Source organism: Leptinotarsa decemlineata, unplaced genomic scaffold, assembly GCF_025532065.1.
Source record: "Leptinotarsa decemlineata unplaced genomic scaffold, Ldec_3_MD MMD2_tig00004307_RagTag_RagTag, whole genome shotgun sequence".
Taxonomy (NCBI): Eukaryota; Metazoa; Arthropoda; class Insecta; order Coleoptera; family Chrysomelidae; genus Leptinotarsa; species Leptinotarsa decemlineata.
In genome coordinates, this window is record NW_027412606.1 from 4967010 (window position 1) to 4982319 (window position 15310).

The 15310-nt window shown below is 35.5% G+C and overlaps 2 protein-coding genes across 2 annotated transcripts in view; one reads left to right on the top strand and one right to left on the bottom strand.

Moving 5' to 3' along the window:
- The first annotated feature begins 7086 nt into the window (after window positions 1-7086).
- LOC111503018 (uncharacterized) overlaps window positions 7087-15310 on the top strand; it is a 32054-nt gene continuing 23830 nt past the window's right edge. The window contains exon 1 of the transcript XR_012466345.1: window positions 7087-7426. The gene's annotated coding sequence lies outside the window, so the exon portion shown is untranslated. The remainder of the gene's footprint in view (window positions 7427-15310) is intronic.
- LOC111503021 (uncharacterized) lies at window positions 9972-15181 on the bottom strand. The gene is made up of 3 exons (XM_023157220.2): window positions 15040-15181; window positions 13930-14082; window positions 9972-10567 (listed from the first exon to the last, which is right to left on the bottom strand). Exons 1-3 carry the CDS (start codon window positions 15092-15094, stop codon window positions 10365-10367), a joined length of 411 nt encoding a protein of 136 aa, XP_023012988.2. The 5' UTR covers window positions 15095-15181; the 3' UTR covers window positions 9972-10364.

Genomic DNA, 15310 nt, shown 5'->3' on the forward strand with positions numbered 1-15310 from the left:
AAGATTTTGAAATAAATGTTTTTGAATAATCTATTGTAAAAACCAACGACCAATGAATGTAAAGTTAAGAGAAAGTAATTTCTGAACTATTTGAATGTTTTAGAGATACAACAAATTATAAATCAAAATTACTGTAACCAGAATATTATGCAAAATCTATCACATCAATACCACTATTTTCTTACAAGATTGAAAACTGTTTCTTCGGTTTCTGGAGTTCTTACTTCGATTTGTAACAAGGAGTTGAACTATATTTTTCAAAATTTTCATGTTTTCTACAACCAAACGTAATACCGTGGGTTGGGCTACCTATCGGGCGCGTCCCCAGGTGGCGGTTAGGGAAATGGCCAGGCGACTGGGAGCTCTGTCCGGGAAGCCAATGTGGCCTTATGGACAGGGTCGCCGGACTCCTGATCAGTGGCAGAAATAAGTAGGGTGAGGGGAACTAAAACTCCCCAAAAGCAAAGACTACAGAATACTATAAGACGTGTCACTCGCTCATTTTTCGACATCTGAGAAATCTCGCCGCCCGCTAGCGACAGCGGGTAATTACCAGCCGAGGTAGTACAGTGTGTCGCTTGAAGTTACCAGTTCTCGTCGGCACACGAGATATAAAGGTTGTCCGTATTGTTTGGTATTGTCAAAGACTACAGAATCGGTAAACTTTGGTATTGTGATTGTGTTGTGTTCGTTCGGAGTTCGAAATATTTATTTTGTGAAAATGTCGACGTATTGCTCAGTGGATGGTTGTCTGAGTACGGTGGGAAGCCCAGGTATTTCGTTTTTCCGCTGCCCAAAGTACAGTGAAAGGTATGCATTCAATATATTCACCATTAATTTTTATTTTACCTATCTATACCTTTTATGGTTTTGTTGTATAAAATTATTCATAACGAAATATACCGCCGGCATTTGCCAATCCAAACTCATTTCAATCTTTTTTCAAAATGTTCAGTTTATCGATTGATATACTTGAATTTTTTTTTAGGTGTCAACGTTGGAAAAATGTATTAGGCTTCATTGGGAATCATAGATATGCTACTCTTACCCCAGAGCAGAGTCACAATAGAATTAAAATTTGCAGCTTACATTTTAGAGCCGATGATATTGTGAATTCTCGTATTCATAGCAAAACGGTACGAAGATGCAAAAGTATAGGCCTAAATGTCATGGGGGTGGTTTCCGATCAGGGTTCAAATTTTCAGAAGTTGGTGAAAACTTTGAATGTTACAGACGAAAATCCCATATTTCTGATAGACGATCATAAACTTGTATATTTGTTTGATATCCCGCACTTGCTGAAGTCGACACGAAACAATTTGTTTTCCTATCAGTTTTTACTTCAGGGTGGAGAAACAAGAAAACATTACATAGAAACAATGTATAATTATGATAGAACTAAACAATATAAATTGGCTCTTAAACTTAATAATGACCACATTTATCGAAATAATTTTCAAAAAATGAAAGTCACGTTGGCTTCCCAAGTTCCCATCAAGAGATATTGTTGACCATGTGATAGAGATGGAAAACATATTCATTGAAAATTTTGATAAAATCGGCAGTGAGAAGGGAATTGGACAGTATTTGAAAACAAAATATTCGAAAATTCTTTTCTCACATCCATGTCAAAAATTCCTCTTCGATTATTATATATCTTTATATACAAGAGTTCGGATATACTTTACTTTAAAATTCATGAACCAGGACATGAAGATTGTTAGGAAACATAAATCATGCAATGTAAAATTGAATATTTTAAATCATTTATAAACATATAACATTATATAATTGTATTATTTTTGTTAATAAAACATGTTTTTCTGAATGTATGTTTATCATTTCATCAGTAAATCACTCTGATCTGTTTCTTAGATCATTTATTCATGAGTTTATCTATCATGTTTCTAGAAGTTGATCGACAAACAACTACTTTCGTATCTTTGTTTATCTGTCTGATACAACCGAGCAAGCGAAGTTTCAACTTCGGAACGTCCCCTGTAGATATCGCGAATAGGAACTGCCCTCGTATAACTGTCATGCGGCCGGCGGCTTCCAGACATCGTCTGTCGGCGATATGATTTATGGAAATCGCAAAAAATGCAATCCTGAGCCGTACCGACAAACGAATTCCTTGGAGTGAACCAACTTATAGTATTCGGTAAACTTTGCCAAAAGCCTTCGCGAAACATGCCATCGTGGACCAGCCTACCCAAGCTAAGGTGTGAGGAGGAATCGTGCCGACAGCTGAATGGCCGCAGGGTGATATATGATATGATATGATTGCCTGAAGGCCATTTTTGAGAAATGCTTGAAAAAAAAACTTTCATCCAGAATCGATTTCCCGCATGGTTCTCAAAAGAACTCATGCACAAAATTTTAAAAGAACACTTTTTCAAAATTATGAAAAAAAAGTCAAAAAATATTATTATTATAAAGAAAAATACAATGAACTCAGAATGGATGTGAAACGTTCGCATAATTTGTGTTATTTATTTATTTATTTGATCCATACAAACTTGTTAAGTTTTATTACATGGATTCCTGTTATTAACAATATATACAATGTAAATTCAACTTAAAAAAGAAATATATTTTTATTACGTACCTACTATAAGAACTGTTGGGGTACAGTTCTTATAGTAGCCTACTATACCTGTACCCTACTATAGTATAGTAGGGTACAGGTAGATTTAATTTCCACGAAGATATATTCAGTATATTATTCAGTATTGTGTTACGGAATTTGGAATATGGTAAAGACCAATCAATATCCGTTATTTCATTGAATTCATTAGCTAATATCAACATGGTTGCGAGAGGTGATCTAGTGCTAGATATTGACACAGAAATATTGAACATAATTGTATGTCTAGTACGGCGTGAAGGGACATGAAACGGAATCAAGTGTAGGATTTCGGGGGAATCAATTCGATTATTAATTATTTTATATATGAATATCAGGGCTGACAAATTATCTAATGATAATATTTTGAATTCGCTCCTTAGCCGTGATGTTCATATTAAATTGTAATCGGGCCATTTATGATATTTTTTAAAATAGAGATATCGAAGAAATTTGTTTTAAACTTTTTCAATTTCTTTCAAAGTAGTTTTGTATTCTCCTGTCCAAATTATTGAAGCAAACTCCAGTTTTGGTCTAACTATAGTATAGTAGAGTGATTTAATTGTATTTATCTTATTAAATTCACGCGTTTGTCTCATTAAATATCCCAACATACGATTTGCAGATTTTACTAATACCATTATATGCTTTGTGAAGGAAAAAGTACTATTATAAGTAATGCCTAAGTCTTTCACCTCGGTTTTTTCACCCAGGACCTCTCCATCCATATGATATTCAAATTTGATCACATCTTTCAAACGGGATATTGTTAACGTATAACATTTTTTTATATTGAAAAATAACTTATTGGTATAACTCCAATTCACAATGTTGTTGATGTCTTTTTGCAATGATACGCAGTCTCTAACAGTCTGGATACGTTTAAAAATTTTGAGATCATCTGCAAACATCAGACAATGTGAATGATGTAAGACCGAGGGTAAATCATTAATGAATAATAAGAATAGAAGAGGTCCTAGATTTGATCCCTGAGGAACACCGGAATTAGCATAAAATTTTCCCGAAGTGTTCCCATTATGTTTAACAATGAAATATCTATTTCTCAAGTGATTTTTAATCACTTCAAGAAAATTCCTCGACAACCCAAATTTACTAATTTTTAGCAAAAGCACATCATGATTTACTTGATCAAAGGCTTTACGGAAGTCTGTGAATACTATGTCCAATTGAGATTTATTTTGTATTTTGAATCCTATGTAAAAGAAATTCATGGGGACTTACAGTGCGATCCGAAAAAATTCTGGGCTTATATCATGGAACGTCGAAAAAACTGTGCTGTTGCTAACATATTCATTTATGATAATGATGAATTATTCAATGATAAGGATATTGCAGACGGTTTTGCTACTTTCTTCAAATCAACTTTCACGAATAGCGGTGTGCCGGTATACCCCATACTAGTTCCTGAGTATGACCTAGACATCTTTGAAATTGGTGATATCAAGGAACAAGAGGTTGAAATAGCTATTAAGACACTGAAACCCTAAGCAGCCATTGGAATCGATAGCATTCCAGCTTACTTTTTCAAGGCTTACTGTGACTTGTTAAAGCAACCACTGACATTAATATTCAATCTTTCTCCGAAAGAAAACCATTTTTAAAGCTTTCTCAAAATTGGCAGGGTTACAAAAGCGGCAATAAGAACAATGTAAGAAACTATAGACCCATAACAGTCTTACCAGCTTTGTCGAAGATATTTAAACGGGTTATATATAATTGAGTATACAATCACATGGACTCAGTAATAATCGACCAACAGCATGGCTTTATTCGTAATAAATCTACCATTACCAATTTATGCGCATTCAGTAACTTTGTTACGGATGGAATAAAACATTTACAGAGAATCAATGAGATGAAAGATCTCGGGATCATTTCTACTGGTGTGTTCAGTTTATCTCGGCACATTGAATACTTAGTATCTGAATGTTATAGAAAAATGAGCTTTGTCTTGAGATCTAGCCGTGAATTCAATCACGATACTTGTTTGTTACTATTTAACTCCATTGTTCGTTCTAAGCTGGAATATGGTTGTGTTATTTGGAATCCAAAGACCTTTTTATTTTCTGAAACTATAGAAAAAGTCCAGAAACGATTATTAAGAACACTCTTTTTCAAAAAACACAATGTTTGGCCTTTATTTATATCGTATTCTAGCCTATTACAAAAATTTAACAAGCAACCGTTGAAAGACCGCCGTGAGTCCTCGGAAGTGATTTTTGTTTTTAACATTCTTAGAAAACTGAAAGTACCTGAAATTCTCTACACCATTGATTTTATTGTACTTGAAGTAAGACTGAGAAGAAGAGACAATCTATTTCGTATCGCAAACAATTTGTCTCCTCTTCAACAATATCTCGAAAAAATTAACAAAATGGCGAGGAACTGTGAACTGGATGTATTCAGCATTACAGAGGGACAACTCCTCCGAATGCCCAAATGTATCTGAAACTTTTTACGGTCATTTTTATTATTCATTGTTTTATATTGTTATATTTTATATCAATTTTAACTGTATCAATGGTACTCAATCAATACTATATGTAAGGAACTTTTGAAAAAACTGTACATCATGTAAGTGGAAACCATTCTGTTTATTGTTCAGTATAAATAAATTTCTATTCTATCTATCTATAAATGCACCCTCCTCCTCCCTCACTCCACCTCCAACAGCAAGGGCACTTCCTGCGGCGGGCGTCAAGAGCTCCGCCTTGAATAAAGGCAAGGAACCGGCTGCCCCTGCAGGAAAACGCCCTTACTTGACACCTTCTCGGAGGGAACTCCAAGAAGGTTGAAGAAGCCGTACAACGACAGTAATGTCGCTGCACCTTCCAAAACCTTCACGAAGGCCGCCGCCGTGAGACACTTCAAGGTTGCCAAAGAGAGTATATTCGGCGAGTCTTGGCCTTCACCTACCGATATAAAGGAGATGTGACCTTTCCACCTTCCTGGAAAGGACAGGATAGACAATGACCTAGGAAGACAACTCCTCGGGAGGATGTACAATGGGTCACATGTGGCCTGATTGCTGTGGGTCTGCCATCCCCCTCCCTATTCTACAGATACAGATACAGAACCAAACGTTGTCTTGAAAAAGTTATTGTAGCAAGACATTTGCGGTTCGAATAACGATCATGATAAAAACGTATAGCCTCATACTTATATGCATTTCCAATAGCAAGTCGGTATGTAAAATGAAGATGATTATCACTAAATAGAAGTCAATATTATCACTTTGACATGATTACAGAAACATTTTATTTCCAATATACATTAGAAATTGTATTGTGAAATATAAAACCGTGATTAAGAGATACTTTGTTTGAACAAATATTCCACTTTAATACGAAACTCATTGCATGTCTCTATGCTTATTACATCATTATTGCTGATCCAATTCACATAATAAAGAATTCCATTTAAATACTTGGTCCTGAAAAATCAATTTCTAAATCTATAAGTGAGGGCTATGACATCTTTCCTTGCGAAGAAGCCATCTATTAAGAAAGGTTAGTTGTAAGCCAAAGCTCGGCATCCACTGCCGAAAGAGATGCATCTTCTGTCTTCCACTGCAAGACAACTAGTTGCATTGCAGAGCCCAAACACAACTCATTCGTCATTCAACACCAAACAGCGCCGTCTCGACCTGCCTGAAGTCTCATCAGTGGTACTAGACTGAACCATGAATACTTAATTGCCCTTGAGACTCGGTGCAGACGGGTGCACAATTAACAACCTACAAGCCGATTGAGACGAACGTCGCGTACGCTCCACATAACCGCACATTCGCTCGTTTGCGTTGTCTCATAAGATACCATAGTCCGGTCAATTTAGATATTCGAAGCTACCTAAATGCTTACCAAGTTGAAAATCAGTAAGATTGTTTAAAATATGATTAAAAATGAAATTTGAAAGTTCCCCATCTCTCTCCTGTATGAAAAATTTTTATTCAAGGTTAAAGGTCAAAAAATGAGTTTTACACGATTTTCAGCAAAACGATAAGTCTTATCATAAAAATACTTCAAACGAAAATTGTAGATCATAAAATTATCTACAAAAAATTTATCAATACTTTTTTCCTATGTGCCACCGTTTTTGAAATTTAACGATTCAGAAAGTTGTAAAAGTTGTAATCGTCATAATATGCACACGTTTCCACGCCACCTATGAGGTATTGTACTTAGCGCGTTTTTTTAACGTGGTTTTCCCAGTAGGCCTATTCCACGGGTCAGTTGTGATCCTGTTCAATTTGAAAATATTACAAAATAATGGATATTAGCAGAGATTGAAAAGATAAAAGCAATTTAAGTTGAAAAAAAGTAGTGAAATTTGATGGTCCGAGCCGTAACTTTCAAATGCTTCTTCTTGTTCTTCTTCTTGTTCTTGTTCGTCTTGTTCTCCTTCTTTTCGTTCTTGTTCTTCTTCATCTTCATCCTGATTACATGTAAACTGCGTTAATAGCGATGTATCGCATGTTGCCTCGTTGGAATCAAACGGATTCTCCACTGTTGGTTCAATATTAAAGCATGGCCGGCCTTGATAATGTGTACATGCCAGAGAACAAAACAGTCCGGCTTTTTTGCAACCACATTTAGCACTGCATCCCTTTTGGTAGTTGCAAAAATTGTGTTCAGCAGTTTTTCCGACGCAGGTGGAAGTGAAGTTTGAAATGGTTCTAATGAATTGTTAACCAACTTCCAACCCCAAGCCACACTTGAATTTGGTAATATACCCGAAAAAGATGTTGATGAGCTGCAACTGAGGTTGGAGGAAGACAAGGTAATTGCACTTGTTTTTTACTTTTGGTATTTTTAACGAAACATGGATAAGTAGTTTTTTTACGAACTTCATACATAGAAAGAAGAAAGCGAATGCCGTCAGTGATAATTTCTTGTCAAGTTGAATTACTATTTTTAAAAACCTCAGCACATTGAACTAAATTTTGTTTTTCAAACATTTTGAAAACTTTTTATTTCTAATTGATTCGGCCGTTACTTGAACTACACCTCACTATTTGATCTCCACAAACTTTATTTGAAAAATATATCACAACATGTTTCGCTAAGACATTAGCTCAAATCGTGAGGTGTAGTTTTTGAAAAAAAAAATTGAAAACTGTTATTTTACCTCTCCTGTAAAATGTAAATGTCGTGTCACAGACAGTTATTGCGTGTTAAAATAGTACACGATTTTGACACTGCAAAAGTAGATGAACTTTTTGATGAATATTTTTCCGATTGATGTTGAGCTTTTCCAGGTGTATAAATTAAGGGACTGGGTTTCAGTTCTTATAGTTACAACTTATGTATATTTTATATTATAAGTGTAGGTTACAATGATCGATAGAAGAATATTTTAACATATATTACAACTACAGATATGTATACAGTGTCACCGATAAAGTCCGCATCAAATGGGAAACTTTTTTATTTATCGTTTTATGTGAAATTTGATCTTGGCAGTAGATTTTGCTTAAGAAATGATGTCAAATGGCGTCTACAAAATAGGTCACGTGATTTCCTTAACGTGTCAAAATTGACATTTAAAAAAAGAAACATCGAAAAATGACATTATTCTTCAAAATATCCAAAAATATCAAAGGATAAAAACATTTTCTTTTGTAATTTTATACCCACACACCAAGTTTCAAACCCATAATAAGTATTTTATATTTTCACTATTTTTCCGCATTCCTGCTTTTTCTACTTATCAAAATTTAAGCACACCTGTACTAAATCATTTATTTTAACTAAACTCGTCACCGAATTTCTTTTTTTGTAATATAATAATATTTTAAGAGCCTCTTTGATGTTAAAAACAAATTTTGAAAAATAAAAGTTGTCAAACTTGATGCAAAGTTCATCTAGTTTCAACGGGGCTTTCCAAACTATACAGTACTTGAGTTTTTTAATGAGCAAATGGCCTCACAATATGAATTAGAACAAAACGGAACATTAGGAAACAATATCTTGGAGTGTTTATTGTTTTTTTAACAAAAAATACAGTGGAATTTAATCTTAATTAAAAGGAACTGAAAATAAACATGTACTTATACCTAATAGCAAAAAAACACGAAAAAAAAGACTCACGACATTAAATACACTACATTTCTGTATGTCTTCCATCGCGTTCTATGCAGATAATTGTCCTTCTTGATACATCTTTTATTGAGTTGCTGATACTCACAGGGTTTATGTTTAAAATAGAGTTTCTAATAACAGTTTCTAGGTGATTCACGTCACGAAAAGGTCTTTGTTTATAAACGATTTGTTTTAAGTAACCCCACAAGAAAAAATCTAGTGGGGTTAAATCTGACGACCTAGGCGGCCATATTTGCTCCATATTTCGCCCAATAACTTTGCCCCTAAACATTTCTAATAGTTTCTCTTTGACTTGTCTTGAACTATGAATAGGAGCCCCGTCACATTGATACCACAGACTGTGTCTTATTTCAACCGGCATATTGTCCACTATATCACTGATCTCAGTATTTAGAAATTGCAAATAATCCTGAGAAGTTAAATTGTGTCTAAAAAAGAATGGTCCCATTACCTGATTATTTAAAACACCGCACCACACATTTGTTTTAAATGAATATTGGTCCGGACATTCTATCACAAAATGGGGATTTTCCTGAGCCCACCACCTACAATTCTGGGAACTGACTACGCCGTTCGATGTGAAGGTAGCTTCGTCGGTCCATAGGATTTTGTAAGGAAATTTTCTGTTTAATTCTACTTCTCCTTGGTACCAGAAAGAGAAATCTAGTCGAACATCGAAATCTCTTTCCTTTAAGGTATTTATAAATTTGGGTTTATACATGGGTACTTACATGTCTGTACATCAGTTTTCGAATCAAATATCGCGTAAAGACACTTGCAATATCACTTTTTCCTCTCTGCAACGCAAAAACGAGTTCTAACCTGTTCGCTCTGCTTGGACACACTAGCGGAGAGTGAAGTTCGTGCAAATGGCGCTGTCGCCGCTCCGAACACGATTACTATTCACGCACACAAGCTTACTTCCCGTGCTGCCCCGAACTTCATCTTGCCCCGGTCTCCCCTACGTGGCGTACACATGCATATTATGACGATTACTACTTTTACAACTTTTTGAATCATTATATCTGAAAAACAGTGGAAAAAAAAGGGAAAAAAGTATTGATACTTTATTGTAGATCATTTTATGATCTACATTTTTTTTCTGAAATATTTCTATGATAAAACTTACCGTTTTGCTGAAAATCACGAAAAACTCATTTTTTTGACCTTTGACCTTGAATAATTTTTTTTCCATACAGGGAATATATGGGGAACTTTCATATTTCATTTTTATTCATATTTTAAACAGTCTTTCTGATTTTCAGTTTGGTGGGAATTTAGGTAGCTTTACTCTTATTTTTTTTTGACTAATTTGACGGGATTATCAGTAGCATTTCATTTTTATTATTCATTGCTATCAAATCTCCCCATTTATAGATTTTAGAATTTTCATTTATGGTATTCCTTTATTTGTTGAACATATTTCTTTAAAATGTTGTAATAAATATTAATATGTCTTATTTTTAAAAACATTCATTTTAATTAAAATTTCTGTCATTAATTCCAAAATTAAAATTTTGATATGAAATGAATTTTCTTCTATTTTTAATTGGAATAAACATCTAATACTGAAATTGCTTTAAATTTTTTTATCTACCGAAGCAGATATATAAAATTCATTTCATAAATGATACAGCAAAAATTGAGGAAATCACGCAAAATGAAGAAGCCAACCGAAAAGTACTAGAGTTGCACAAATTTCTATCATCACAAGTTTCGCACTCCAATAACATATTCCTTCCAGTATTGTACTTCAAATTCCACTGGGAACAGATGTCGTAACGCTGGCATGATCTATGAATCCATCTGGAACCATTATCTGAAATTGAATAACATATAATATTTTGTCAGAGGTGAAACATTATTAAAATCCTCGAGTGTAACAATACCAATGACTTTTTGGTTCAAAGAAAACGAGTCAGTACCACATATGTGTCCATCATACAAAGATAATTATTTCTCATATTCTTCAGTAAATTCTAGCAGTGAAAAACGTAAGTGAATATTATATTATTACCATATTATAATATGGTAATAATTATTCAATCGATAAATACGACAATAGAAAATTAACTAAATCTGAAAAACTAGATGTAACTTTAACATAAATGCATAACATTCATCGCTCTTTCCGTTATCTAGGTAGGTAGGTAGGTGGGTAGGTCTAAAGTGCAACACATAAGGGTTTATTGTGGCTCACACCTATTCACACTCGGCCAAATAAACCCAGCTTCTTAACGAAGCCGATTAGTTTGTATGGTGAGTGGTCTTTCAGGTCAGATGGTGAGAGTACGGATCTGCCGAACTCAAAGAACCTGATTCGGTCTCCAGCGGGGCAGGCACAAAGTATATGCTCTGCAGTTTCATCATTTTCCAGACAGAGGCGACACACACTGTCTTCCGCCAGTCCAAGTCTCTGCATGTGATGATTCAAATGACAGTGACCTGTTAGAAGGCCTGTTAGACATCGTAGTTCATTCCAACAACTGTTTGGAATCAAGCTTCGAAGGGTGAACAAACGCCTTGGAGTGAGCCAATCCTGGAAGATTCTGCCAGAAGTCCATAACTCTTCTTGCCATCCAGGTGTTGAGTGTTTGTTTGGCAAAGCCCAAAGCGATGCCAATGACAGGTTCTGGTCCAATGAAGCCGCTTGCAGCACCCTCCTTTGCAAGATAATCAGCAGCTTCATTGCCTTCCAGGCCAGTATGGCCAGAAATCCAGACCAGAGACGATCTATTTAGTCTTCCTATCGAGGAGAGTCTTTTTGGCAGTTTGCTGCCAATTTAGACGCTGCTCGGTGGGAGCCAAGAGCTTCCAACGCCACTTGACTGTCAGAGAATATTTACATTGACTTGTGAGTGAGGTTGGATTTATCCAATCTCTCCGCACACAATTCAATAGTGTAAATTTCCACTTGAAATACAGTCGCATAAGTTCCTAGGCAGGTAGATAACTGTGTCCTGGGTCTGCGACTGAAAACACCTGCACCAGAACCGGAAGGTGTTTTTGACCCATCTGTGTACCAACAACTATCTGCTCTTAATATTTCCTTCTCCCGCAGGATCCAGTCCTCTCGGGAACAGTACTTTATGAGGCACTTCGTAGTTGACAGTTGGAGGCTTAAAGTCAAAAAGTCATTTCCAGGATGCTGTGACTTCCAATGTCAACCAACAGTCTGTTGCACTCTGCATTGAATTGATTTGTGCAATTGGTAATGTGCACAAGTCTGTATGCAGTCCATCTAGCCTCTCTTTCCAGAAAAATGTGGAGATCTAGAAGGATCTCCATTACCGCTGACGGTGTGGTACTGATGGCACCACTGATAGCCAGACAAGCCTCCCTCTGTGAGCCAGAGAGCTTCGCTTGGGCCGTTTTCTGTAAAGCCTTCGGCCACCAAGCAATTGCACCATACGTGATCATTGGTCTGACAATCATCACATAAATCCAATGGATTTGTTTGGACCTAAACCCCAAGTTTAACCACAAACCCTTCCACATTTCCATAGAGACAGTTTGGCTTTGTGTAAAACTTTTTCCAAATGAGCGTTCCAGGTGAGTCTTTTATCAAGGACAATTCCAAGATATTTCACCTCCGTTCTGAATGGAATGACCACACCATTGAGGGAAAGTGGCGTTAGATCGTCCAATTTCCTTCTCATGGTGAAGGGGATTAACACAGTTTTGCTGGGGTTGACAGACATCTGCTCCCCTAGGCACCAACTGTGAACGACGTCCAACGCGCTTTGGAGGATATTACAAGCTACCCTGGAGCCTGTGTTTTTTAAAGCGGTCGGAGGCTTGGCTCCCTTGCAACGTATGGTATTTATTATTTCGGGTTAATGGTTTATTCGTTCATGGGCGGTGCGTTTGAGTTTTGTTGATGCAGGATACAGTGTGATATATACATACTACGTAGTGAGTCATAGTGTTTTTTCGGGCATATTATGTATTTATATTGAAAATTAATGGTAAAGTAATGATACCCAACCATTTGCAGAAAAAAATAGTCATAATTATTTGTTAATATCTTTTGATTTATTGCGATGAATAGCCTCAAATTTTATGGAGAGGCTAAGTCTCCCTTGCCTCCTCTGACGAGCCGCCGCTGCTCAGGATGCCAGAGGAGAGAGTGCAGCCGTTCTGATCCATAAGGATATTCCGATCAGGAGGCTAGGCAGTGCAGCGGTATAGAACATTCCGGTATAAAGCTGGCCGACCTGCGTTTTCGCCCTTCGACTAACCACTTTACTCCGTTCGATTTAGACATTCTGTTTACTGTGGGTCAGAAGGTACTTCTGGCCGGGGACCTGAACGCAAGAGGAAGAGAGTGGAACTGCACGAGCGCACAAAATTCGAACGGCAGAACGCTCTGGGAAAGTTCCCTGGACGGTAACTTTATTATCCTAGAGAGAAGAGGACCCTTCGTCTAGGCCCAGACAACAACTGAAAGACGGCAGAAGAACTTGAGGACCTGCGGAGGCGTATCCAACATCTGGAGCATTAACCAAACAGATTGGTTCAAAAATATTTAAATAAATTTTGTGATAGGGATTCCTGACATAATCAACATTTTTGAGTTGAAAAATAAGGTTGTACACCTGACGGCCAGATTATATGCCTTCTATGTGGAGAAGTAGGGCTTTATTCAAAGGACTGCTATTCATAAAACGGAACACCCCGCCGCATAATTTCTTTGGCGGTGGAATCTATAAAACCTGTTATTTGTGCAACAAAATTGGCCACAAAAAACAATCCTGCAGATATAATAGAAGAAATTTGAAAACTACATGTATCATTTTTGCCGAAAATTACATTTAAAGTTCGATAGTAATTGAAAGTGATATTGGAAAAAACAAAATTCACCGTTTAATTGATACAAGAGCTGTAATCAGTGTTCTAGATTCAACATTTTTTGTTAAAAAATGCTCAAATTTCAGAAATTTCGAATGTTACAATGAAGTCTGCAAGAGGTATTTTTTTTTTGGATGATTGTAAAAAGTTTGATATGTTTCGCTATTCGCGATCTATCAATAAAGCACGAATATTTTATTGCAAAATATTTTGATGGTACTGTACTCAAAAGTACAGACACGCCTATAAAGAAGCTATTGTATGGCGAAACATGTATTGCGTTTTTTTTTAAACTGTTTAGTGAAAATCTCACATTGAAGTGTTTCTTACCTTCCACTATGTATTTGGCACAAACAGAATCAGTATCCAGGCACTGCATTATTCTATACTTCTCATCGCTAGAGTAGGAAAAATATTCGCAATTGCTGGTCGATTCCATCAGTCCCAATTGAGAACCACATGAATAACATTCCAAAGAAAAACCTGAAAAATATCGTATTACCGCATCTTTTTTATGTTTTTTAATTATTGATTTAATCCAAATTTTATAATTTAAAAAAAAAGTAATTAGATTTCACCAATAATTTTTGACAAGATAAATTAATATCTAATCAATATTTCATTTACTATGAGTTTATAGTAGAAGCCTTAATGTATAAAAAACAAAAAAATGTGTGATGAAAAACTTAGACGACATTGGTATTGTTAACAGTATCTGGTAAGAGTATGTCTTGCAACAAGATGCTTCTATGGTACTTGCAAACGATCAACTGTATTTTGTGATACTCGGTAAGTCTTGTTACTAGTATTCTCGGGTGCAGACTGAATTTTTATTTTCACGAATTTCTTTTTGAGAGAGGGTAGTTTATCAGAATGGGCTGGAATTATTGTTAAGTCACGTAGTCCTCGAACATCTTGAAAAAAAGGGTGCTTAGGTCAAAATTCGACAAACAGAGAAACTGATAAGGATTGGAGTTAACAATTGCCATACTTTTAAAAAGATTTGAATGCAGAGAAATGTCAAGTTATCTTTATAAATCTCGGTATTCGAACTCAAATAATATAGTCATGAAGAAATAAAATAGATGGTCTTGAGAAAGTTAACAATAGACGTATAAGCCTTTCATTGAGGGTTAAGTGGCAAATTTACCCATCGTAAATAAATATCAATAACGTGAAGTTTTCAATTTCAAATAACGAGAAATGAAGATAATAATTACTTTGAGATTACAACTTGACCCAAGGGTCAAAAATGTTAAATCAAAAAATTATAGAATCCTTAAAATTATGTAAAAACGACTGGCACGTTTGAACAAATATGCATCACAAAATATGTCAAAATCATTGCAATATGTTCACCAATTCATTCACTATATTTCAATGACATTATGAATCAATACTTTTTCCCAAAAAAATGTAACATTGGGTATTTATACTCACCTGTTCTCAATGCGAAAGTGAAAAGCAAGATAAATTTTATAGTCATGAAATACATCTTGTCTGAAGTATTTGAATCATAATAGTGGATGATAATATAGTTTCAATATTCAAGGTTGATAAATAACCAATAAAGTAATAAACATCTGTTTACAATACTGTATACAACGGTTTTATAGATGTCTTCCTCTCATAAAGCCAAATAATGCCAGGAACTACTTTGCATCAAATAAAATACTTAGTTAATTTAACCTTCACCTAATAAGGATAAACC